The 25633-nt window shown below is 43.2% G+C and overlaps 1 protein-coding gene across 1 annotated transcript in view; it reads right to left on the bottom strand.

Annotated features, from left to right (window-relative positions):
* Positions 1 to 2242: 2242 nt before the first annotated feature.
* LOC309568963 (uncharacterized protein) overlaps positions 2243 to 25633 on the bottom strand; it is a gene marked incomplete at its 3' end in the record, with an annotated part of 47699 nt that continues 24308 nt past the window's right edge. The window contains exons 3-8 of the mRNA XM_082274727.1: positions 24476 to 24616; positions 19600 to 19734; positions 15359 to 15478; positions 8643 to 8789; positions 4714 to 4857; positions 2243 to 2451 (exon numbers count right to left, since the gene is read on the bottom strand). Of these exons, the coding sequence (XP_082130853.1) occupies positions 2243 to 2451; positions 4714 to 4857; positions 8643 to 8789; positions 15359 to 15478; positions 19600 to 19734; positions 24476 to 24616 (896 nt within the window). The remainder of the gene's footprint in view (positions 2452 to 4713; positions 4858 to 8642; positions 8790 to 15358; positions 15479 to 19599; positions 19735 to 24475; positions 24617 to 25633) is intronic.

Here is a 25633-nt window from a genome sequence, read left to right as displayed (position 1 = left end):
CCATAATTATTCAGTGAGCTCATGGTCTCCACTGAAAGTGCTCAGGTGAGGCAAGGCTCTTTTTTAAAACCTGTATGCTCTATAAAGGGGTTCACCTTTTTCTCCCTAATACAGGTGTGCTTGTGCAATTAGAAGGGACAGTATCAAAGAGTATTCTTCCTGACATATATTTGATTAAAAACTGTATAAAGATGTACTCATCAGTATCAACAAATAAAGATTAACAAGAACACTAAGTGTCGGTTCACACTATGGCGACACGACTTCAGGGTGACTTAATGAAGTCTCCGTGCACCGCGACTTTGGCGCGACTTGCACCGACTTCACATAATGGAAGTCAATGCAAGTCGCTCCGACTTTGTCCAAATGTAGCGCAGGAACCTTTTTCTAAGTCGGAGCGACTTGAGTCGCTCCTATTAGAACTGTTCCAATTGCACAGCACGGTCCACGACTTGTCAGACGACCAAGTCGCCTGACAAGTCGGAACAGTGTGAACCGGCCCTTAAACAATGTTGACACGAGAATGGAATAAATAACTAATTAGAGTTTACTTTCCAACACAGCAGTTGGAAGTTGCCTAATTGTTGTCCCAGGTTTAGAACTTTGCCTAATTGTTTGTTAGTTGAAGTAGTTTGGATTTTATTTGGACGAGTGTATTCCCTTTAAGGCCCTTGCCCTATGGATAATTTCGGACCCTTGACCATAGTTAATACATTTGGAAACTCTCTGCATCCAGGTAGAGGAACTGTCAAAGGACACATTTTACAGAGTATATGATACTTCTTGTAAGGGTTGATAGAAGGGTTGATGGATGGAACCATGTAAGAGTTTATGGATGAAAGGGTTAATGGATGGAACCATGTAAGGGTTGATGGATGGAAGGGTTGATGGATGGAACCATGTAAGGGTTGGTGGATGGATCCATGTAAGGGTTGATGGATGGAACCATGTAAGGGTTGATGGATGGAACCATGTGAGGGTAGATGGATGGAACCATGAAATGCCAAAGGGCAGGGATGGAAATTCCACTTGTAAGCTATTTAATGGACCCCTTCCCACCTAGCCCAGGTGTCGCATTAAGTGGGTCCGTACACCAGGTGTTGGGATGGACTTCCCGATTACATGACCACTGTGACTGGCTCTCACAGTAGTCACATGACTGGGAGCCCGTCCTGATGAGAGACAACAGCTGTCTTTAAAAGCTCAGCCATGGTGCCTAAAGCACCCTGCAGTGCCATCTCAGCTCATCAGGGGTGTTGAGCTGCTTCTAGTATTTTCGCACAGCAATTCCATGGTGCAGGACAGCCAGCATTCTTTAGAAAGGGGAGGGGCAGTGGGCTGAGGACTCTAATGTAAAAAGAGAAGGGGGGGTAGACTAAAGGCTCTCATATAAAGTGGGGGGGGGCTAAGGGCACTGATTTGAAGGTGGGGGGGGGGGGTAAACTGAGGACTCATATGTGAAAAGGAGGTTCCTGAAGTCTCTGATATGAGGGTTAGAACATTAAAGGAGGGAAACTGGGTACTCTGATGTAAAGTGGGGGAATGGACTAAGGATATTGATGTGAAGAGAGGGAGATTGGTGAACCGAGGACTCTGATGATTAATGTGCTGGAGGGCAGCGAACTGAGGGCTCTGACATGAAAGGAAAGGAAACTGGGGACTCTGATGTGAAAAGGGGGGAACTGAGGGTTCTAATGTGAATGTGAAAGAGGGGTTGATGGCCGAGGACTAGCAGAAGGCTAAAAAGCTCATACCACTGTTACTCTGCTCTCCATGTTTTTTTGTTAGAATAGGAGCACTACAGCACAACCGACTGGCTCCTTGTGCTGCTTTTCCCTCTCCCAGCCTGAGTTCTGATGTACAGAGTTTAAAGGAGGCGGATACTAGGTCAAATTCCAGTACTTACACTCAGGGCCATCTTTAATATTGACTGGACCCTGGGCAAACATTTTCTTGGGCCCTCCCAAATGCACTTATCAACTATTTGCAGGAAGTGCAGGCTCAAGAGGCAGCTGCTTTGGGCCCCTCAACAATGACTGGGCCAGGGGCAGCTGCCCCTTTTGCCCTGTGGTAAAGAGGGCCCTGCTTACACTCCTTGCATTAATTAAAATACATTTAAGGATTCAATAATGATAACAGAGCTGATTTGATTTGTTTCTTTTATAGCTTCCTGGACTTGGTATTTAAATGCATATATAACTAGATTATATGGACACATTTTATATCTTATGGGAGTTAATAACTATATGTCAACTTTGAAGACAATTAGGGCAGTTACAATAAGCATTAGGGAGGTGTAACTCTCACTGCGAAGTGTGATTGCACTATTACAGTAGATATCAGTCTTGATGGTCTTGTAATAATGTCCATTTGGAAGCACCAGGCTGGATCCGGCCTCGCAGATATCATCAGTGGTACAGCCATGTAAGCTTTCCGTCACAGTGTACATATCTGTAGAGAGAAGAAAGCAGATGAAGGGATGTATAGGTCAGGTCTTGCACTCTCCATTACTCCTTTCCTTGCCAGAGGTTTGTTTTTTTTCGTTCTTTGTACACATTTAAAAAAAAAAAAAAAAACATTTTAGGCCTGAAGATTAGTTAAACCCCCCCCCCCCAAAATATTCATTATTTTCTGAAAGCAGACACCCAGCAGAATAAAATAGTTGTAGTCCCTGTTTTTCTGTGACACCATATTATTGCAACAGTTTATCTAGCGCAAATTTTCAGTAAAAATGCACTAAAGTCTATTTTCAGGTACACCAGCTCAATATATTTCCCAATTTTTTGGTAAAGAAACAAAAGATGAGGTTGCGTTGAGTAATTAAATACCAAACATGACAAGCTTCAAAATTGGGTGCATCCGTAAAATGATGATGAGCTTTGGTACCCTAAATTTTCCATAAGTAATGCTTTAAAACCCCTACAGGTCATCAGTTTGGAGATATCAATTAATATTGGCCCTAGAATTATGGCTCTCACTCTGGCATGCAAGATGATATGTAATGTGCAGCGGAAGCAACCTTTTTTGTATGTAGGCACCCAAACAGGTGTGTTAACTAGGGTTGGTGAACAGTTCGGCGTGAGCATGAGTTCGGGCCGAACATTTGCCTGTTTTTGCAGGGTGTTCACCCCGACGAACACCCTGCAATGCATTGAGAGCTGCACGGGGCATTCTGCGCCCTAATTGGGCAAAGCTTTGCCCAATCAGGGTGTCAGGGTGCAGTGTAAGTTGGTTGTTAAGGAGCGGGGCTGAGAAGGCGGCCGCAGCATCTTTCACAACCAATGACTCATCAGTTGTCAATGGGTTTCCCCGCTGACAGCTGAACGAAAAATGAAACTGTTAAAAAAATAAGGAACAAAACAGCGTAGCCCCCCTCCCAGTCTATACCAGGCCTTTTGAATCCGGTTTGGATTTGGATGGGAACCCTGCTCCTAATAAAAAAAAGAAAAAAACGGCTTGGGGTCACCCCCTAAATTCCCTTATATGGGCATGCAGCCTGCTAGGTCAGGAAAGCAGGGGATGACTGAGCGCCCCCCAACAATACCAGGCCACATGCCCTTAACATGGGGGGTGGATGCTTTGGAGCAGGGGGGCTCTACCACCCCACCCTAAAGCACCTTGTCCCCATGTTGATGGGGAAAAGGGCCTCATCCACACAACTGTGTCCGGTGGTTGTGGGGGTCTGCGGGACTGGGGGCTTATAGGAATCTGGAAGCCCCCTTATGTGAATGAGTATCAGGTACATATTACCCCTACCCATTTACCAGAAAAGTGTCAAACAATTACACCTGGTTACGTTACCCATTGACACCACCCCCTTCTGATGTCACATGCCCAGCATGCACTAGTCTGTGATGTCAGAAGGAGGTGATGCCACCGGGTGATGTGGCAAGGTGGGCCGTCCCTTTTCAATATAAGAAATGTCAAAATGCAGGGTAGACATTTGGCGGGAGGCCTCCTAGGAGGTGGGATCGTGTTTTTTTTTTTTTCGGGTCAGCGGCAGCATAATTAATGAAGGATTTACATCGAGGGACACTATTTTTTTATTTTTTAAAAAGGAATTGTCAAAAATTTGTCTCTTGTGTTTATTACTTTTTGACACTTTTTTGGTCAATAGGTAGGGGTACTATGTACCCAATACTTATTCACATAGGGGAAGGGATCTGGGGGCCCAGATCAAGTTGTAGAAACATCTCAAGGATGATCAGTGGAAACATGATGCACCTGAACTCAAGTCAGTCCAGTCGTGGCAAAGGCTATAAAACTTATGAACATGTGATTTTTTTTTTTTTTTTTTTAAATAATTTGCAAATATTTCAAACAAACTTCTTTCACGTTGTCATTATGGGGTTTTGTTTGTAGAATTTTGAGGAAAATAATGAATTTAATCCATTTTGGAGTAAGGCTGTAACATAAGAAAATGTGGAAAAAAGTGAAGCGCTGTGAATACTTTCCAGATGCCCTGTATATTTAAAGAAGGCAACCCCTGGACTATTATGTGAGCCATAAAGAGTGACTGTTGTGTGCCTGGCTGCAGTTGCACTATTCTGGGAAAAGGAACCCGTGGCAAATCACTGGGCCCTTTTGAGGGTGAGCGCTACAATAGAAATGTTACAATAATCTCATATAAAATGTGCAGTTACTGAAAAAAATATTATATATAGATTTATAGATTCTACGTAACTGTGCAATCATCATTATTTTTTCACATACCTTGCTTTTCGGTCTTCATATAGTGCAAGCAGCGTTTTTCATTCCCAGTGCATTTTAAATCACTGCGGCCAAGACATCGATCAGAGTTGGGGACAAAGCAAGCCGGACAGATCACCCCATTGGTATCATCGTCGATAGAAGGCACTAAGGACAAGAGAAGGGACAGTCAATACAATAAAAAATGTATTAAAACAAGGGCCATCTCCAGCCTGAAATAAAGTCTGAAATCTGTACCTGCACTACAAGTGTTAACTGCTTGTTTAGTCTGGAAGAAAGGAGGAGAGGACCTTACCTTGTCCTCCACTACCTCAGCAGATGGCTCTCTCCCACGTTCTGGTGGTGGAACCTCCTTTGACTTAAAACATATCCAGTGAACCCTGCATTGATGATATCTTGATGACATCACTCATCCTAATCTTCTTGATGACATCCCTCCCCTACGACTTAAAGCGGAGTTCCGGGCACAAAATCGATATTTTTTTTTGTGCCCGTCCGCTTCTACACCTACACCTGAAAAGGAATTGGATAGTTAGGTTTTTTTTTTTTATTTACTCACCTTGTAATTGAAGATCGAAGATACTCACCTAGTCTTCACTTCCTCCCTCTGTGCCGAGGCTCAGTCGTCTCTTCCGGGCTTGCACTGATTCCTGGGAGCTGAACGTCATCGCTCCCAGGAATCAATGCGACGGCACCGGCCCCGCTCGTCACTTCCGGGCAACGCCGCACTGGAAGTGACGAGAGGGGCCGGTGCAGGCGCATTCTGGGAGAAGAAGACGCGGAAGAAGACGCCGAAGAGGACCGCGCCGGCTTCAGCTGCCCACAAGAGAGATGGAAACGCTGTGGAAGAAATTTTATAAGTGAGTATTTCTTCTAAAAGGTAAATGTGAACCGGGACAGATCAGAGGCTAGCCATTGTGGAATGTACTAGCCCTGACTGTCCCGGGGGTATGTTTGTTGAAAAATGACTTCTGTGCCCGGAACTCCGCTTTAAACAGATAGCTCTCCCCCACATTCTGAAGGTGGAAACCCCCTTGACGTCATCACGTTCAGTGGACCCTGCTTTGAGGACATCCTGATGACATCAAGGTCTTAGAAATTTGGAGCATGGGGAAGGAGAAGCTTTGGTGAGTGGTCTAGCAGCACAGATAAGTAAAGTGGATAAGTAAATGTTTAACTAAATGAGCAATTAACCATTGCACTGCACATGCAGTTGGGTATTAAAGCTGAACGCAAACAACTATAAACACAGATGAAATACATATGTTAGCTGTTTTAACATGCCACTCTCTACAGCAGTGGTCCCCAAACTGCGGCTCTTTGCTATCTTTTATCCAGCCCTTGAGGCACTATTCCTCCCAATGATTTAAGGCACTAATCCTAACACTGTCACCAGCAGTGCAGCATAATTCCCCAAACTGACATCAATGATTCCTCCCACTAATATCAATGATGGGGCACTATTCCATCTACTGACACCAATGATGGGGCACTATTTCTCCCACTGATAGCAATGATGGGGCACTATTCCCCCCACTGATAGCAATGATGGGGCACTATTCCTCCTACTGATAGCAATGATGGGGCACTATTCCATCTACTGACACCAATGATGGGGCACTAATCCTCCCACTGATAGCAATGATGGGGCACTATTCCTCTCACTGATAGCAATGATGGCGCACTATACCTCCTGGTAATACTAATGACGTGGCATTATTCCTCCCACTGATGCCAATGATGGAGCACTATTGCTTCCACTGACCACAATGATAGGGTACTGTTCCTCCCACTGACTCCAATGATGGGGCACTATTCCTCCTCCTACTGACCACAGGTACTATGCAACTGAACACCACACCTGAGGCATTGTTTACTCCCACATATGCTGGGCCCGGGACATTTTCTACCCCCATCAACCACAATCTGCCCCCCTAAAGCCTGAAGGACAGTAAACTGGCCCTACAGGAAAAGAGCACGTAACATGACTGTACTAAAGGCCCTGGGAAAGTGCTTCAAGGGGGGTTGGGCAGGAAACAGTGGAGACATCCTAGAATTCGGCATAACGTCACCCATGTTTGAGGCAGGACTATTAATATTGCTGATATGTTTTTTGATGCAGTACTTACCTTCTACGTGGATATCATGCCTACACATGAGGAATTATCATCACTCATCAAGATGAGAAGTGATCTCTTTGTAATTCATCATTACTAATCATGGAAAATTGAGAGCTGTGGCAAAAGTGGTGAAGAAGAGACAACATTGAGGGTGGTTGCACGTGTTGCAGGGAAGACCTAAAATGTAAATTGTGCCTAAGTATCCTGAAAAAGATACCTTTTATCTAGAATTCCCCCTGAGAAATATCAGTGCACTTCCTGGTGTGTGAGTGTGCCTAGGTAGTGTGAGATCTAAGGTACTGATGCCTTTGACAGTTAAGGCCCGTACACACGATAAGAAAATCTGTAGGGAAAATTCGTCCGCCGACCGATCTGCCGATTTTCGGATTGTTAGTATGGTGCTTTCGACAGCCAACTCCGACTTTTCAGCCGACAAAATCCTGATGTGCAGGCTATAAAATGTTTGTCGTCCGTAATACAACGTCCGATTTTCGTCTCATTAGTACAGATTTAGATGGAAAAAAATCTTAAGAGCAAGACTAGGCATGCTCAGAGATGAAAGAACACATACAAAGCAATCCAACACATGACATCACTTCTGAAGTAGAATTCTGTCGTACAGGAAAATTTGTATAAAAATAACCTCTTCACTTTCCACATCAGACTAGTATGCCACAAAAAACGGACGACAGATCGTTCGATAATATGATCGTGTGTACGAGGCTTAAGTCTCAAGAAATTTGGAGTGAGATTTGGTGATATCACTACTGTACTGCTCATTGATCTTCTTGCTTGAGGCCGTGACATGAGAAAGTAAAGTCCTGTCTCCAGTGTTAGAGATACAACAACTTTAAAGCTTAGCCTATTACAGATTAACTGCAGTTCACAAATAGGACACTAGATGTCGCTAATGCTTAGTGATATGCTATGCATTCTCTATGATGTGTTGTCATTTCCTGTACACTGCACTGTACTTGTTGGTTATCTCTTTCTGTCTGTGTTCTTATTACAGTGAGGTGACATGTTTGATTCCTGTGTTATGTTCTAATAAAGAAGCCAGTTCCTGTTTACTCCACAATGTCTGATCTAAATGGACTCCGCTGCACCCAGTGATCGCACTTTGCAACATCCAGTGCCGGGAGAAGGTCATCCAGCGCCCAGGGCAAGGATGCCAAACTGCGCCCCCCTTCCCTTAGGGTTGGGGTCAAGGCGCCCCCCCCCCCATCCCTGCAATAAACCATTGCGCCCAGGGCAACCGTCCCTCCTGCCCACCCCTTGTCCCGGCCCTGCCTGTCTCTACAAATATGGCAGCCTCCACACAGAGACACAATGCAGAACAAGTCATGGAAAGTCAATAATGGGGAAAGATCAGCTGCTGGAGGACCATGGGCAATACTGGTCACAAGTCTTTTGTCCCCTGCCTTCCTTCTTTTGGAGCTTCCAAAATTTTGACCCCCCTTTTCAGTCAGATCACAGAATGTTTTATGATTTTTAACTTTAATAAAGATAAATTTTTCTATTGGTCTGTTTTCCCACCGCCATATTTACCTTACTTTGTAATTACAGTGGTGAAACATTTAATCTTTTCTACAACCAGAAAGATCTTCGGTAGTCCCAGCATTGGAGGGCAGGATGTATTTTTGTACCTGGGGTGAACTGAGACCAAGTGATCCTTGGAGCCTCTTTTTTAGTGCATCTAATGATCCACCATGAATTTTATGAATTTCAGAGCAAACAAAAGCATACGAATATAAATTCCTAAAGTCAATTGTCTTTATGTGACGTAGGTCAGGATGTATAAAGGATACGTACAACTTGGCAAGGGTGGCAAGCATACATTCTCGTCACAGCAGGTAGTGTTTATCAGGATGGTCTTGGTTAAGCTGCGGATGCTTCCGGCACGGTTGCATTCATGGGATTTGCCACATCGCCTGGTTATCTCAACTTCATCCCTCCCATCTGAAACAGAAGACCACTGTAGAATAATATCTGCGCTTCCTTCCTGGATAGCCCTCATGTTTATTTGTCCCAAGAAAAGCCAGTGAATTGTATGCTTTCAATTTATTATGGGCTTTGGCACCTTAGACACTATACTAGCCAAGCAAGCATCTGATCAATCTGATATCAGTTTGATCAGATGCTTTGGGTCTTATAGACTCCTAATCTATTAATAAAGAGTTCCTGTCACTGCCCCAGCTATCATAAGGGATGTTGTTCATCCGTTGTGGTAGCAATAAAGTTTAATTTAAAAAAAAAAAAAATGAAAGAAACAGTGTAAAAAAAAATTTAAGTCAAATAAATAATATAATTTAAAAAATAAAGCACCCCTGTCCCTCCATGCTCAAACGCAAATGCCAACATGCATGCACAACAGTGATTGCACCACACATATGAGGTATTGCCTCGAACATCAGGGTGGGGGAATTAATTCTAGCACCACATTTAACTCCTAACTGGTAACCTAAAAAGGCTTTTTTTTTAAAAAGGATGCCTAGGGAGATGTTTGGGTACCGTTGTTTGTCGCCATTTCATGGTTGTGCAAAATTTTAAACCTTGACATGTTTGGTGCCTATTCGTTTGGTGCCTATTCATTTTGCAAAACTTCATCTTTTATGTGTTACCAAATACTGGGTGTTATATTGTGCACTAAAATTCCTTTAGTATATTTTTTCCTGGAAATTTGCATTTGATAAAGGGCTGCACTGATTTTGTGTGAAATAAAAGAATTGCAGCAGCCACCATTTTACTCTCCAGGACCTCTGCTTTCAGAAAATATATAATGTTTTGGGCGTTTTAAGTAATTTTCAAGTATGTAATAGCAAAAGAAATGCTGTTTTTAACATGCATAGGAAAAATGTCAGAACTGGCCTTGGTAACAAGGGCCACAAACCAATAATGTCACAGTACCCAAAAACTTTACTCAGGTAACACAGATCTACAACATGACATTCCACTTGTTATCCCCCTGGTCCAACACGTTTCGCCCAAATGGGCTTACTCATGGCTAGTCTCGATGAGTACGTCCTTTGGAGGGAAATGTTTTGGAGTGGCTTGATTAGCGAAACCTCTCTCTTCTACATTATGAGCACACAACATTATATATCTTTTCGCCAGATTGCTTTTTATTATATTTGTTATAAAATCATTCCTTTCCAGACTTTGATGGTCACTATGTGTGCTCACACATTTCTGGATATTCCTGTGGTGTCCAACATTGCCCCCTTCTTGGGGCGAACACCTTTCCACCTCTCCCTCCCCCTCCTTTTTTTGTGGTGACTTCGGCTTACACCCGCCTCAGCCCCGGGTTAGACAGTTGCTTTGGGGGTTGGTCTTTTGTTCTCCCATAGTCATTGGATCATTCCTCACCATTTGTGAGTAACTGCTATTTATTTATATTCACATATACTTTGAGAAAATTGTTTACATTTTTTTCATATTTTGTTTTTATGAGTATTTTTTACTCTGATATTGGCCTTTATTTACAGATATAGATTTTAAATAGCTCCTGATGAGTGGTCCTTGAGCCACGAAACGCGTAGAGCCTTTGAATAGAAGATATACCCTGTTTGGAGACCGACCTCATGTTTATGATATATAATATTTATTAATTATGTATGTATGTATTACTATGAAATGTATTTGTATGAATCTATTTATTATATGTCTTGTTCTTCATCTGTATATATCCTTATTTATTATCTCTATCTGTATTCTGATTATTGTGCCAATCATGTTATATTTAATAAAGTATCTTTTTTTTATGTGATTTCATATTCTTTTGATATTTTTTATGGTGACTGTCTGACCTTACTCAAAGTGCAGCGACCACTGTTCCTTTCTCTTTGCATATTTATTAGGGATGGAGGTCAGCCACAGCGCATACCTCAGATCATACTCTTTCCGGATTAGCGAAACGTCATCTTTTACCAAAATACTGGGTGTTATGTTGTGTCTTTGTGCACTAAAATTCCTATAGCAGATTTTTTCCTGAAAATTTACATTTGATAATCGGCCACAAACCAATAATGTCACAGTACTTAACCACTTGCCGACCGCCGCACGACTATCTACGTGGGCGGTCAGCCCCTCACAGGCAAAGTGACGTAGGTCTACGTCGCTCGCCTGTGAGGGTTTAGGGAGCGAGCGCGCGCCGCCGGAGGCGCGCTCCCGCTCCCGCGTGGTCACGGACCCCCCCGCGCGCGTGACCGGCGGACCCGATCGCCGCCGGCCACTCTGCGATCGGCGGGGGAGAGGGAGATAGTCAGGCAGCTTGTGTAAACAAGCTGCCTGTCATTCTCCTCTCTGTATGAGAGCTGATCACATGGATCTACTATGTAGATCCATTGATCACTCTGCATACAGTTGAAGCCACAGCCAATCACAGTTAGAATCACGCCCCTAGGGACACACACAGCCCCTCCCTCTCAAATAAAGTTAACCCCTTCACTACCAGTGCATTTTTACAGTAACAGTGCATATGTATAGCACTGATTACTGTAGAAATGTCACTGGTAACCCCAAAAGTGTCAAAAATGTCAGTCAAGGGTCCGATCTGTCCGCCGCAATGTCGCAGTACCGCAAAAAAAATCGCAGATCGCCGCCATTACGCGTTAAAAAAAAAAACAACAAAAATGACAAAAATCTTTCCCTTTGTTAGTAAACGCAATAACTTTTGCGCAAACCAATCAAAATACGCTTTTTGCGATTTTTTTTACCAAACATAGGTAGCATAAAACAAATTGGCCGAAAATATTAAAAAATTTTGATTTTTACATTTTTTTTTGGGGGAATTTCATATAAAAAAAAGGGAAAAATATTGCTATTTTTGCAAAATTTACGCTCTTTTTTTGTTTATAGCGCGTGATCAAAAAATCGCACAGGTGATCAAATACCACCAAAAGAAAGCTCTGTTTGTGGGAAAAAAAGGACGCCAAATTCGTTTCGGTACAGCGTCGCACGACCGCGCAATTGTCCGTTAAAGTCACGCAGTGCCGAATCGCAAAATGCCCTCTGGTCGTTTAGCAGCCAAATCCTCCGGGGCTTAAGTGGTTAAAAACTTTACTCAAGTAACACAGATCCACAACATTACTCTCCACCTGTTATCCACCTAGTCCAACACGTTTCACCCAAATGGGCTTACTCATGGCTAGTCTCGATGAGTACGTCCTTTGGAGGGAAATGTTTTTGAGTGGCTGGATTAGTGAAACCTTATCTTTTACCAAAATACTGGGTGTTATGTTGTGTCTTTGTGCACTAAAATTCCTATAGTAGATTTTTTCCAGAAAATTTGCATTTGATAAACGGCTGCACAAATATTGTGTTACATAAAAAATTGCAACAGCCACCATTTTACTCTCCAGGACCTCTGCTTTTAAAAAAATATATAATTTTTGGGCATTTCAAGTAATTTTCAAGTGAGTAATAACAAAAGAAATGCTGTTTTTAACATGCATATACAAAATGGCAGAACTGGCCTTGGCAGCAAGCGGTTGAAGAGGAGTGGAAACTTTGGAGGAAAAGGGCCACAAACCAATGACGTCATAGTACTTAAAAACTTTTTTCAGGTAATACAGATCCAGAACATGACATTCCACCTGTTATCCACCTGCTCCAACACGTTTCGCCCAAATGGGCTTACTTATGGCTAGTCTCAAAGAGTAAATCCTTTGGAGGGAAATGCGGCTGAGTGGCTGGATTAGCCAAACTTAATCTTTTACCAAAATAATGGGTGTTATATTGTGTCCCGAAAATTTCTACAGTATATTTTTTCCTGAAAATTTGCATTTGATAAACGGCTGAACAAATATTGTATGCCATAAAAAATTGCAACAGCCAACATTTTATTCTCCAGGACCTTTGCTTTTATAAAATATATAATGTTTGGGCGATTTAATAAATTTTCAAGCAAGTAATAGCAAAAAGAAATGCTGTTTTTAACATGCATATAAAAATCACAGTACTTAAAAACTTTATTCAGGTAACACAGATCCACAACATGACATTCCACCTGTTATCCACCTGATCCAACGCGTTTCGCCCAATTGGGCTTACTCATGTCTAGTTTCGATGCGTAAGCCATTTGGAGATAAATGCGTCTGGACGGCTGGTGTCAGGGCTTACCTTTGTTGGGAGTCATTCAGGCAGAGATTTATGCTCACCCTTGCAAACAAACACAGACCAGGGTGACCAGGTAAGAAGCCACCTGGCCTGTGAGTTTGTGCACGGGGGCTGTGCAGGATAACCAGGTCCAAATACAGGCAAGGACTAGAGCAGGAGAACCGTCAGGTGAAGCCAGAGGTCAGATGCCGGAAACAAACAGGAATTCAGGAACTCAAACAACAGGAACCAAACCAGGAAACCAGAGTCAATGAACTGACACTGCCCTTAGGGAGGGGCAGTGTCTTATACCTTGTTAATTAGGTATCAAATACAGCTGGAGAGTTACTGACAGGTCTGAGCCTCTGGTGAAATCCAGCCCCCTAGTGCTGCAGGCAATACAGGAATAAACAGGAGTTCTCCAAAGTCCTGAAGTGGCTCAGAGGCTAGTTTGCAGACTGGGAAGCCAGAAGGACACAGGTTCAATACCTCTGAATGGCACCAGTGGGGTGGCCACGCCTAGCCGTCTGGCGGGTATGACTAGAACCCTGACAGTACCCCCCCTTTAGGGACGCCCGCCGGGCGTGAACATTTTCCTCAGCAGGAGTGGAGCGTCTGGCACGCAATGCCTCCTCAAATAAACACAAGTCTTTTTTGCAGACTACAGTACCATCAGAAGCATAGGTACAGTCTGGTGGTATATCTTCTTCGAGCAGGCTTGAAGTAGTGTTGGTACTAATAAGAACTGCATCTTTAGGAGACAGCGTTGCCTCTTCTGTGGCTTTAGACAGAAGTGTCACAGAGGTCACGTTATCAGGTACCTGAAGGACATTGGTGGTTTCAATCACAGTGGTCTGAGTACCTTTGGCCATAGACGAACATGAACTTGTGTGACAACAATGTTGGCAATTCACAGACAGAGGTGTATTGCTGACTGGGTATAACTGAACAGCACCCAAATGGAGAGCCCGAGGTCTAGGAGGGCGCGTAGGGCACAGAGAGATAAAGTGCCCTCTTTCTCCACAGTAAAAGCAGAGACCACGGCCTCTCCTCCGGTCTCTTTCATCAGGTGTCAATTTGGTCTTTATCTTTATGAGACCTATCTCCATGGGTTCTTCAGAGTCGGCAGGAACATGGGAAACCTCTGGAGTTTCTCTATGAACAGGTTCACAAGATGGCAACATTGACGTGTGGTGTTGGTTTTCCCTGTCTCTGGGTATCTTGGATTCTCTGAAACCTGACCTTGGAGTAGACGGTTTTCTAGAGGTCTTACACTGCAAGTCCAATGCAGTCAAGAAGGACACCCAGCTGTCAAGGACAGGATTCTGAGCAAGCAACATCTGGTGTGCCCATGTCTTGATCCATCCAGACAGCAGATTGATAGCCGCGCGGACCTTGATAAAGTCACTGGCATATGTCCGAGGCTTTAAGGCAAATAAAATTTCGCAGTCCACCTTAAAGCACTGGAAAGAAGCACGACTACCATTGAATCTCTCAGGCATGACAACAAACGGCTCTGAATATGCAGGTTCCGAGACTGGGCGTACTGTGCCTTTAAGTAACAGAATTTCACGCTGCAGCTCTGAAACAGTCTGGGCCAGGCTGGACACTTGCAGGGTTAGCATCTTGCACATCTCTGCTGACTCCATGTTTGGTCAGTTCATTCTGTCAGGGCTTACCTTTGTTGGGAGTCATTCAGGCAGAGATTTATGCTCACCCTTGCAAACAAACACAGACCAGGGTGACCAGGTAAGAAGCCACCTGGCCTGTGAGTTTGTGCACGGGGGCTGTGCAGGATAACCAGGTCCAAATACAGGCAAGGACTAGAGCAGGAGAACCGTCAGGTGAAGCCAGAGGTCAGATGCCGGAAACAAACAGGAATTCAGGAACTCAAACAACAGGAACCAAACCAGGAAACCAGAGTCAATGAACTGACACTGCCCTTAGGGAGGGGCAGTGTCTTATACCTTGTTAATTAGGTATCAAATACAGCTGGAGAGTTACTGACAGGTCTGAGCCTCTGGTGAAATCCAGCCCCCTAGTGCTGCAGGCAATACAGGAATAAACAGGAGTTCTCCAAAGTCCTGAAGTGGCTCAGAGGCTAGTTTGCAGACTGGGAAGCCAGAAGGACACAGGTTCAATACCTCTGAATGGCACCAGTGGGGTGGCCACGCCTAGCCGTCTGGCGGGTATGACTAGAACCCTGACAGCTGGATGACATGTTGTTGATCTGTGTTATCTAAATACAATTTTACCTCTTGGGATGTCAACAGTGTTGCCATATTCTTCACTATGTTTTCAGCTAAAAAACAAAGTTACAAGCTCACTGGATTTCTGGTAGATCAATGGGTATCTTTCTGCATTTAATAATTACAAGTTCTTGTTCCCGAAACACATTCATCATATTATGTGTATACATAATACAAAATTACCATATATACTCCTTGTTCTTTCGAACACACAGACATCCTCATTCGGGGAGCATAAGTGTTGATCATCTATACAGTTATTGACATTGAAATCGTGACATATGATACACCAGATGAAATTACCTGGAAGAGAAGCAGTTAAGCATCAATTTCTATACATTGTAGGTAAAAGGAAGATAAAAAACCCTTATGTAGCACCCTCCTAGGTAGGTGCTAGTGAGAAAGTTTAGTTTGAGCTCTGTCTGCTTGCCAGAAGAGCTGCAGGTAAATCTATATTGTTCTCTGCCTACCAGGCTCTGTTAGTGAGGTCTGCTCATTGTGCTCAGGATGAAACTCATTCTAGTCTAGAGAGTGTTTCACACTGGTCCAATAGAGAGGCATGTTGGACAGTGGAAGGAAACTTGACGAATGGGTGCATGGGTTTTTGATACAGTCCTGAAAATTGGCAGAGGGAAAGTGCCTCGGTGCATGTTGGGATACTGTATAAAAGCCAGGAGCACATGTGCTCAAGGTCTGTTGTCTGGATAGCAGACTCCCGGAGGGAGGGGGGGAGGCTGCTTCCTCCTCTATAGAGGGGTCATGTGGCCTCAGGGGGTCGTCCTGAGGGCCTGGAGCGTAGCAGTGAGGAACTGAACCCAGAGGTCCAGAGAAGCTGTCGGAGAGGGGGAGATACTGGAAGATCTGTCTCTGCAGTACAGTGAGTACAGAAGCTCGTGTCAAGGGACCTGACCTAAGGGGGACCACCCCTGCTCCTAGGATAGCTATGGGACAGTGTCAGTTGAAAGGGGATGCTAGTGAGAGTGTCCTGAAGATAAGTGATCATCCACCAAGTTGTCTTGTCAGAGAGTAAAGAAAGCAAGAGACTTAACCCTTTATACACTTGTGGCAGTGTGGATCAAACAGCCTAGCTGTTTACAATTGACATAGAAGTCCTCAACCAATGTGAATATTTTAGCCGGGGTATCCCACTATTCCCTTCTCCTATCCCAATTACAGATATACACCAAAAAACCAACACCCCTAGACTGTTTATTTGTGGGACAAGCCATCAGGAGCAAGAGGGATTCATTGACTATTTCTCAAGATAACTGTGTGCTGGCAATTAGGGGAGCCCATCACTGTCCTATGCGGGGACAGTGCTACACTTAGGAGTCCAAAGTCTTTATTATTCAACTGGTTTTCTGGTTAGTAGAGCCAAAGACGCCAAAGACATGCAACACAGTACGGGGGCCACACAATCCCTCTTCATCAGGCCTGGGTGAAATGGGAGAATGTTAAAGGGACTCCTAAGTAGACTGATCTGCTGGTGGAGAATGTTATAAATAACAGTCAGTGCTGGTTTTCACACTAGGAGTGGTAAGGGCCCTTGCCTGCAGATCAGTCTGCTTAAGAATACTTCCATTGGATGGGTAAAATGTTGTCATATTTGAGGGTATATTTAAATGAGTTATACTTAACTGAGCCCCATCTCTATCCAGTGAGGTTAACGAGTACCTCAGCCATCTGGGACTCTCCCCTGATTGGCTGAGACAAAGCAGCATCGTCATTGACTCCAGCTGCTGTCAAAGTCAGTTAGCCAATCAGTAGAGGCAGTGGACGGGGCTGAACCATGGCTCCATGTCTGAAAGGACACGCAGAGCTTCAGCTCAGCTCAGGTGTCCCCATAGCAAGCTGCTTACTGTGGGGGCACTCTACAGGAGGGAGGGGCCAGGAGCAGCCAAGAGGGACCCAAGAAGAGGAGGATCCAGGCTACCCTGTGCAAATCCACTGCACAGAGCAGGTAAGGCAGTTTTTTTTTTAAGTTTAACAAGCATGTTATACTTACCTGCTCTGTGCAGTGGTTTTGCACAGAAAAATAAAGGACATAAATTTTTCCTGAGTACAGTGCCACATGGCCGCGCTATTGTCAGTTAAAGTAACGCACTGCTGTATCGCAAAAAAAGGCCTGGTCATCGTGACGGTATTAACCACTTAAGCCCCGGAAGATTTTACCCCCTTCCTGACCAGGGCCTATTTTGCGATTCGGCACTGCGTGACTTTAACGGACAATTGCGCGGTTGTGCGACGATGTACCTAAACGAATTTGACGTCCTTTTTTTCCCACAAACAGAGCTTTCTTTTGGTGGTATTTCATCACCTGTGCGATTTTTTGATCATGCGCTATAAACAAAAAAAGAGCGTCAATTTTGCAAAAATAACAATATTTTTTACATTTTTTTATATGACGTTCCCCCCCCCCCCCAAAAAAAATGTAAAAGTCAAAATTTTTTAACATTTTAGGCCAATTCGTTTTCTGCTACATATGTTTGGTAAAAAAAAAAAAATCGCAAAAAGCGTATTTTGATTGGTTTGCGCAAAAGTTATTGCTTGTTACTAACTAAGGGAAAGATTTTTGTCATTTTTTTTTTTTTAACGAGAAATGGCGGCGATCTGCGATTTTTTTTGCGAGACTTGGACATTGCGGCGGACAGATCGGACCCTTGACTGACATTTTTGACACTTTTGGGGTTACCAGTGACATTACTACAGTAATCAGTGCTATACATATGCACTGTTACTGTAAAAATGACACTGGCAGGGAAGGAGTTAACTTTATTTGAGAAGGAGGGGTTAAGTGTGTCCCTAGTGGCTTGAGGTGTAAGAACAGAGATCAACGGTCCTACATAGCACAACCGTATGATCTCAATTCTTACACAGGGGAGAATGACAGGCGGCTTTGTTTACATTAGCCGCCTGCCTTTCTCCCGCTGTAACGGATAATCGCGAGTGCCCGGCGGACATCGGGTCCGCCGCTCACACGCGCAGGGGGTCCGTGAGCGAGCTGGAGCTACGTCGCTTTGCCTAGTCGTTAGGCAGTCGGCAAGTGGTTAACCGTCACTGCGAGTGAAAGACTGATGGTTTGGATTGCTTCAAATAGGGTCTGTATTTACAAGTGATGCTAATGTGTATTGTACTTCAATGTCAGACAGGCTCCCCCTATTGTTTGTGTTTTGAGATGGAATGTGTATTGTGTTAAAGTCTGCCTGTCCCATTGTTAAATTATAATGACCTCACATTGCTCTGTCCAGATGGTCAGATAATTAGTTTAGGTTAATTCTGTTTCTGTATACAATTTCATCTGCATATGATAATGCAATCATTCAACCCCTGACCTGTGTGTAGTAATTTGATGAGGAGGGGGATGTGTGCTCATGTGTGTATAAATTGAGTGTGTGTCTGTTCAATAAACAGTCTGTTTTTACCCCTTCATGAAGTCTTGACTCATGTTTGGGGGAATCTGCTACAAGGGATTGCAATGTTCTTCATACTCCCTTGGATAATCACTAAGCTCTTGTAAGAGCTTTTTCCCGCTTCACTCTCTGGGGAAAGAGAGGTTCACCCACTGGAACCTGGAGCCTTGTCGTAGGTCCAGGGTGGGTGGGAGGCTGCGAGACCCCAACCAAGCTGCAGCGGTTTGTGGGGTCCGAGGTGGTTATGGTGTCTGGGGGAGTTCTTGGAGCCCTCGGGAAGCACTAGGAGCATCCCAGTCGGGGTGTCGGTTGATCCGTTAAAGTCATGAAGGGGGGTACATTTTCCGGAGGTCAAGTGGTTAATAAAGTTTGTCTTTAAGATAGGCTCAAATAAAGTTCTAATTTCAGAGTGCACAACGCCATATGTAATAGAAGAGTCCCATATATATATATTTTTTTTTTTTTACTGATTGTGTTAAGGTTTATATGTGTCTGTATGTCTCTTGCTTGTGGCTCAACAATTAAACCATATTTTATAAGTACAAGGAAGCCTGGGTTTTGTATAATCATGCCCCCCTAAGCCCACCCTCCCGCCACTGTTAACAGTTTGGCCGCACCCAAAATTTAACCACACCCACTCTTCACGGGTCACTTACCCCTGCAATGTCCCTCATTCTCAAGTTCTAAAGTTGGGAGGTATAGGTGTGTGTATATAGTGTGTACAGTATATGTACACTGTACAGTATGTATCAATTAAAAACAACAGTGGTTATTATATACCATCCAGCTCTGTCTAAAAATTATTTAAAATGTATTTGGGTACAATACGACATGATGGAGTAATTGTCGGTCAAATGATCCCAGCACTGAAAACTGAAAAAAATGGCCTGGTAATAAAGGGATATCACAGGCTTGTGCTCAAAGTCATTAAATTGAAATAAACTAAAACTCAGTAAGCTTTCTCTTAATGCAAATTCCATTTTCATTTTAAAAAAAATGATGAACTTTACTCACCTGTTCCTTGATCGGGATTACTGTTCGTTTTTTTGCAGAAATGGTTTTCTAAACCCTGCGGTCTGTTTAAAAAATCCATACCTTCTTTGCACACATTCTTAGTGGAGCAACCACTGATATAAACTGCGTTCAATTCTGTGATAAGAAATTAAAATATACAAATATTCAGTCTGCTTGTTTCTGCAGAACATTGGCTCCCATCTAAATTGACCATAGTATGTGTAAGTATGCATGTGAGATAGGGACCTTAGATCAGTGGTTCTTAAAGACCAGGCCACCTCCCCTTTCCGGTGCTCCAGGTTGCAGACCTCTTAACCTCCCACAGTGCTTTCCAGGTCTCATAGTAACCCCCAACATCCCATAGTGACCCATAGTGCCTTCAGGACACCTGAGAGTGCCCCCTTAACCTCCCACAGTGCCCTTTAGCCTGCTGCAGGGCCTCCAGTCCTTCATAGAACCCCTAACCTCCAACAGTGTACCGCAGTGTCCTCAAATCTCCCCCCAATGCTCCCCAGCCCTTTCCAGAATTCTCATACCCTACAGCAGTGTTTCTCAACATTTTTTCAGTCAAGGCACCCTTTAAAAATTATGGACTATCTCAAGGCACCCCATTCTAAAATGTAAAAGATATTCTCGTAGTTTTACATAATGCAGCAACATCCACAAGTCCAAGTAGGACACCCCCCGTTAAAGGTGATTTATTCTTCCGAAGCAAATATACTTTTGTAAACTGGTACTGACTAGTATTCCAGTGTTTCTCTTCTCCCTCAGTTTTTCTCCATCACTCAAGCTAATGTCACCCCAATGCTGATTGGGAGGAGCAGGGGAGGGTCAAACAAGGATGCTATGCAGGCGACTGACATCCTCCTTATCAACTGATGATGTCATTGGTCATTAGAACATCGACAGCTAGAAGGTTGTAATGGTGCACAGTGAAAACCTGTGTAACTAAAACCGGCTTGTATACAATTTTTGGGCAATTTTCAGGCAATTTGCCAAGGCACCCCTGAAGAAATCTCAAGGTACCCCAGAGTGCCTGGGAACCCTGGTTGTGCCTGCGAACCCTGGTTGAAAAAGGCTGCCTTTCAGGGTCACCAAGTAAGCTGCAGATCCACCTCACAACCCCCATTACCCTTCCCCGCCATAGTGATATCCTGCCCCAACCAGAGCCTACCAACATTTCAATACATGTTTTGCATTCCCATACTTTTACTATTTGAGTATAAACTCTAAACTTTACTGTCTGGGACATTAAAAGTTTTAGAAGAATTTACAGGGTTCTGGTCTCAAAAAGGTTGGGAACCCCTGCCTTACTGGTTTATTTAATTCTGTAAGGGACTGCATCTGTAGAAGGACTCTGGCATTCAGTAGGCTAAGTGGCGATATTTGATGCCAAGCCAGTAAAATCGTGGTATGTCAAAAAACAGTGATTAAGAATTTATAAAGGAATGGTCTCTTTTTTAAAAAAAGGGGCCAAGTACAGGATGAATTACAAAGGATGTTGTAAATATTCCTAAAATGATTTAAACCAGATGCATAAAACTCTTTAGAGCTCTGAGGACGTCACCGGATGTGACGAAACATGTCAGCTTGGACCGCATTACGTCATCACGCTACCCTTGGGTGGAACGCAAGCCAGAAGTAGACCGCTGATTCCGCGAGGAGGACGCGCGCCCGCACCGCTAACCACCAGGGAGTGTCTTTTACTTTATTGTTGTATCCAGAAACCCGATGTATGGGTAATAAACTATATTATGCTATCTGGAGCTTTCTTCCCTCTCCCCATCTCATTGGGCTGATTATACCCTGGATCCCAGAGGAAGCTACATCACTCCATAGGATCGTTAAAAAGGGGGAGCTCTTTGGCCCAGGAGGCCACCAAAGCTTGAAAGGTCTCAATGTCATACGACATATGAGACCCACTGCATCTGGTAAGTGATCCAATTCTTTCACTTTCACCTGGGAGAAGGAATCGACACCATAGTCAATCAAGCCACAGCATTCGCACTTTTTTTATTGCAAAGAATCACTTACACTAAGGACATTTTTTTTTCACTATAAGTCACTATTTGATTTTAATTTTGGACTGTTTTTTGGAATTATATATAAATAGATATAATAGAGTTGAAATTCTTATCAATGATGTCACAGTCACCTATGTATTAAGGGAAAATATGAGCACATAATCACTTTAATTTTTTAGTTTTTTATTGTGGAATTTACAAGAGTTTTATGCATCTGGTTTAAATCATTTTAGGAATATTTACAACATCCTTTGTAATTGATCAGCAAGCGCTGTGCTTGGCCCCTTTTTTAAAAAAAGAGACCATTCCTTTATACTATACCTTTATTGTACAGCAGCTCCTTTTAGTTTTGGATATTCTCCTATTATATATATAATTATTAGACTTATTTATTCTTTTATACATCATCTGCTATTTTATCCTTGGCGCGTGGTATATACTCTGTATATATTTCCACATTAAGAATTTATGCCACATTTAAAGACATATAAGTCACTAGTCCCATCTCAAGGCTCCCCTCAGATTGCCATCCTAGCATCCTACCATCCTGCAGCCCCAACACTAACCCTTCCTGTAAACCTAACCTTCACACTAACCCTCCCAATTCAGGGCAAACCTGAAAGGATTTCAGAGAGAAGCACAGGTGACAGAGAGGAGCCCATGCATTTGTGTAAGAAGGCGCAGCTAGCTAGTCTGCCACTAGGTGGCTGTGTCCCAAAATAGTAAAGTTACAGGGACTCATGTAAGTGGGTGTTAGGTCCCCTTTGAGATGAAACTTTCCTACAGTGACATAACAGGTGGAGCTAATGTCAATATACTGTATATGCCAGGATGGGAGGAGTCTGAAAGCGTTGGGGCATGGGAGCCAAACACCCCACAGCCATGCAGATATAGTCAGCTACTGCCAAGGGCCTTTCACAGGCCTGAAGCCAGTGTGAGGTAGTTTAACACCCAGAAGAACCAGCGGTAGCTGCCCTCATTTGAAATGTTGTTGAAGTGGACTATGAGAGCGATGCAAAAGGTCTTTTAGGCCAGGCTAATTGTTCTCTGATGCAAGTACTAGTACACCTGGAAGTGAGGGTAAGATCTTGGAGTGTGTCTGGCTGGTCAGAGTGCAGAAAATATACTTTTTATTATGAATACAAAGGCTCATGGCCGAGGATGTCATGGGTAGGCCTATAGCAAGGAGTTGGTCACAACATGATAAAGGCTTCTAACTACCAGCAGCGGGTCACTGTCCTATCGGAAAAGAAGCAGAGTGGGGACTTGCACATTTTGACGGCAACATATAGCCAATCATAATCTGGGAGAAGTTTGGCCATCCCTACAGAACTGTATAAAGGTATAGTAAATTATGAGAATAGTGATAATAAGGTAAGAGAAAGCCAAAAAATATATACCAAATTATTTTATTGAATATTGTTGTGTAACCATATATGGCCAGCCTTGGATGTCCAGGCCCCTCTCTGTTGCCCCTTTTGTTGGTCTTGTGTCCATCCTGGGGATACATTGAAGTAACTGTGTCCTGGTTGAGCTTACAGTCATGTGTTTGAGAAGCCTTTCAGCATCTCCTGTCAAATTAGGGTTAGCCTCAGTCTCCTAGCTACTCCCTTCAGCCGTGGGATAAGGAGACGGGCATAAGGCAAAAAAGAGATGACCGCACTCCGTATAGATCAAAAATTGGAGTAAAATTTATTCCACATCAAACAAATAGCCAACTGGAACAACACACTGTGGATGCAGAACACCAAGGCAGACGCGTTTCACGACTTAAGCATGTCGCTTACTCATTGCTGGCATCCAGCTCACCTGGAGCGGTCTTTCCCCAATTGGATTTCAGATAAGGAGACGGGCCACATGCCCACTATTTGAATTGGTCCTCAGAATAGGAGGCACCTTATTTAGACCTCATCTGCCTGTGCTTGTGATAGGGTTTGTTGTTGTTTGGCTCCAAGTTTGCTTCTCTGCCTGACCCGTGCTATTATTTTAGCTTCTTTTATTGCCAACGTTTGCCTTGTACCTTGATTGCTCTTTGGATTTCATCCAAAACTTGATTGTTAACTGAACTACGTTTGCTCTTCGACCTCAGAACTGTTTTTTGACTACACTTGCTCACTTTCTGCCTTGACCTTGGACTGTCCAAGGAAACAACTACCAATCTATTGCCTGACCAGCCTTGGGACTACAGATACCCTTCCTTGACAGCCACGGTGCCGTCTGCCCAGAAACTACAGCATCATGTTCTCAGACCTGATTGTAACCAAGTATCAGTAAGCCTGCTTTCCTTGAGAGACCTGCTATAGGCAAAAGAAAAACTGGCCAGCTATAATTCCTGACCTAAGCATTGGGGTATAAATGACATCATTTGACCAGGTGATTAGAAGTTTATGCATATTGTAATTATAAATGTGTCATTGATATAACTCTATAATCATGTTAGAGATAGCTTCAGTTGTGTTTCTGAAGAAGCGGAATGTATCCGTGAAACTTATTGCCACATAACGAAGACAAACATTAAAAATGTATAGTATGCATGATTGCTTGACTGAGGAATTCAATGTACGAACGCATCAAAAGCTAATGAGTACTGGAAGGAGATGCCTATAAAACTGAGATAAAAAATTGATGTATCTGATAGCAACATTTTTTTAAATGTTTTAGTGCAATAACAATAACACTATACTGTCTTACATAGTACTTCAATAGGTCTTTTTTCAATACCTTAAAGTCTTTCAACTTTCAATGCTTATTTTTAATTTTTGGCAATCAGTGCCACACACTGGATATCTACAGGTTGTCTTCCACCTAATTAGAGTATGAAGTTAAATTCAGAATGGTTTGACAATACTTACTAAATGCAACCGTTCTTTTAAACTCTAGGCAATTTATTTCTTCCCCAGTACAATGCATTGCATACTGGGGTTTACACTCTTGATCTTCGGAGTAGCAGGCTGGGCACGAGACTCCATTCTTAGTTTTGTTTTCTGCTTTTACTTAAAGTAGTAACAAAAAAAGAACAGAAAGGTTTTCGAAAGAGTAAGTAATATATCATGTATAAAGTAGGCAATACCGTCATTACTGCATTATCGCTCTAACAAAATGGTCGAAATAGTCAGCAATCGTTTAAGCAAATGTGGGCATGACTAAAGGATTTGTCGACCATTAAAATAATAACACGGAATGTGTTACTATGTGTTTAAATGCCCACATCAGCCATTTCATTTACAAAAATGAAATACTATAACATTAACATAAACAACAATTAATAGATTATTTTATTAACTCTTCGGTTGAACTTTGCATACCCAGAAGCCCTCACAGGAAGAACCCTTGCATCTCCACCTTTCCCACCTGACCTTTAGCCACCAAATCTAATAGGACCTACACCCCTTCCACATTAACTTCAGATTTTTTAACCTTTTCTGACCTGTTCTTCCCCTTAGTCATTCAGCCCATCCATCCATTTGCTCTTTTCCAGGTCTCACTAGAATTGTCAACTAAGCCTTCATTCAGGCCTCCTCTTAGGAAGGCTCACAAAGACCCACTGCTTTCTGAAATACAGTTTTGGTACTGACCACTGCACCAGATAAAAAGTACATGCTGCTATTATTAGTGATGTGGAAATGCACTTTAACTCTAGCACAAAAATGCCAACAGTTGCAATGCTGGACTTTGGTAGGAATTCAAAGCAACCTTTCAGTAACCTTAAGCCCCGCACACACGAGTCGAAATTCGGCCGGGAATTTTCGTCCGACGACCGATCTGCCGATTTTCGGCTTGTTAGTATGATGCTTCCAACAACCGACTCCGACTTTTCGGCCGAAAAAATTCTGGTGTGCAGGCTATATAATTTTTGTTGACCATCAAAACACGTCCGATTTTTGTCTCATTAGTACGAATTTTGATGGGGAAAAATCTTATGAGCAAGACTGGGCATGCTCAGAGATGAAAGAACACATACAAAGCAATCCAACACATGAAATCACTTCTGAAGTAGAATTCTGTCGTGC

This window comes from Pelophylax lessonae (genome assembly GCF_965119305.1).
Source record: "Pelophylax lessonae genome assembly, chromosome: 12".
NCBI classification, from domain to species: Eukaryota; Metazoa; Chordata; class Amphibia; order Anura; family Ranidae; genus Pelophylax; species Pelophylax lessonae.
The sequence above is the reverse complement of the archived record's forward strand: the minus strand, read 5'-3'. Positions and strand labels throughout refer to the sequence as shown.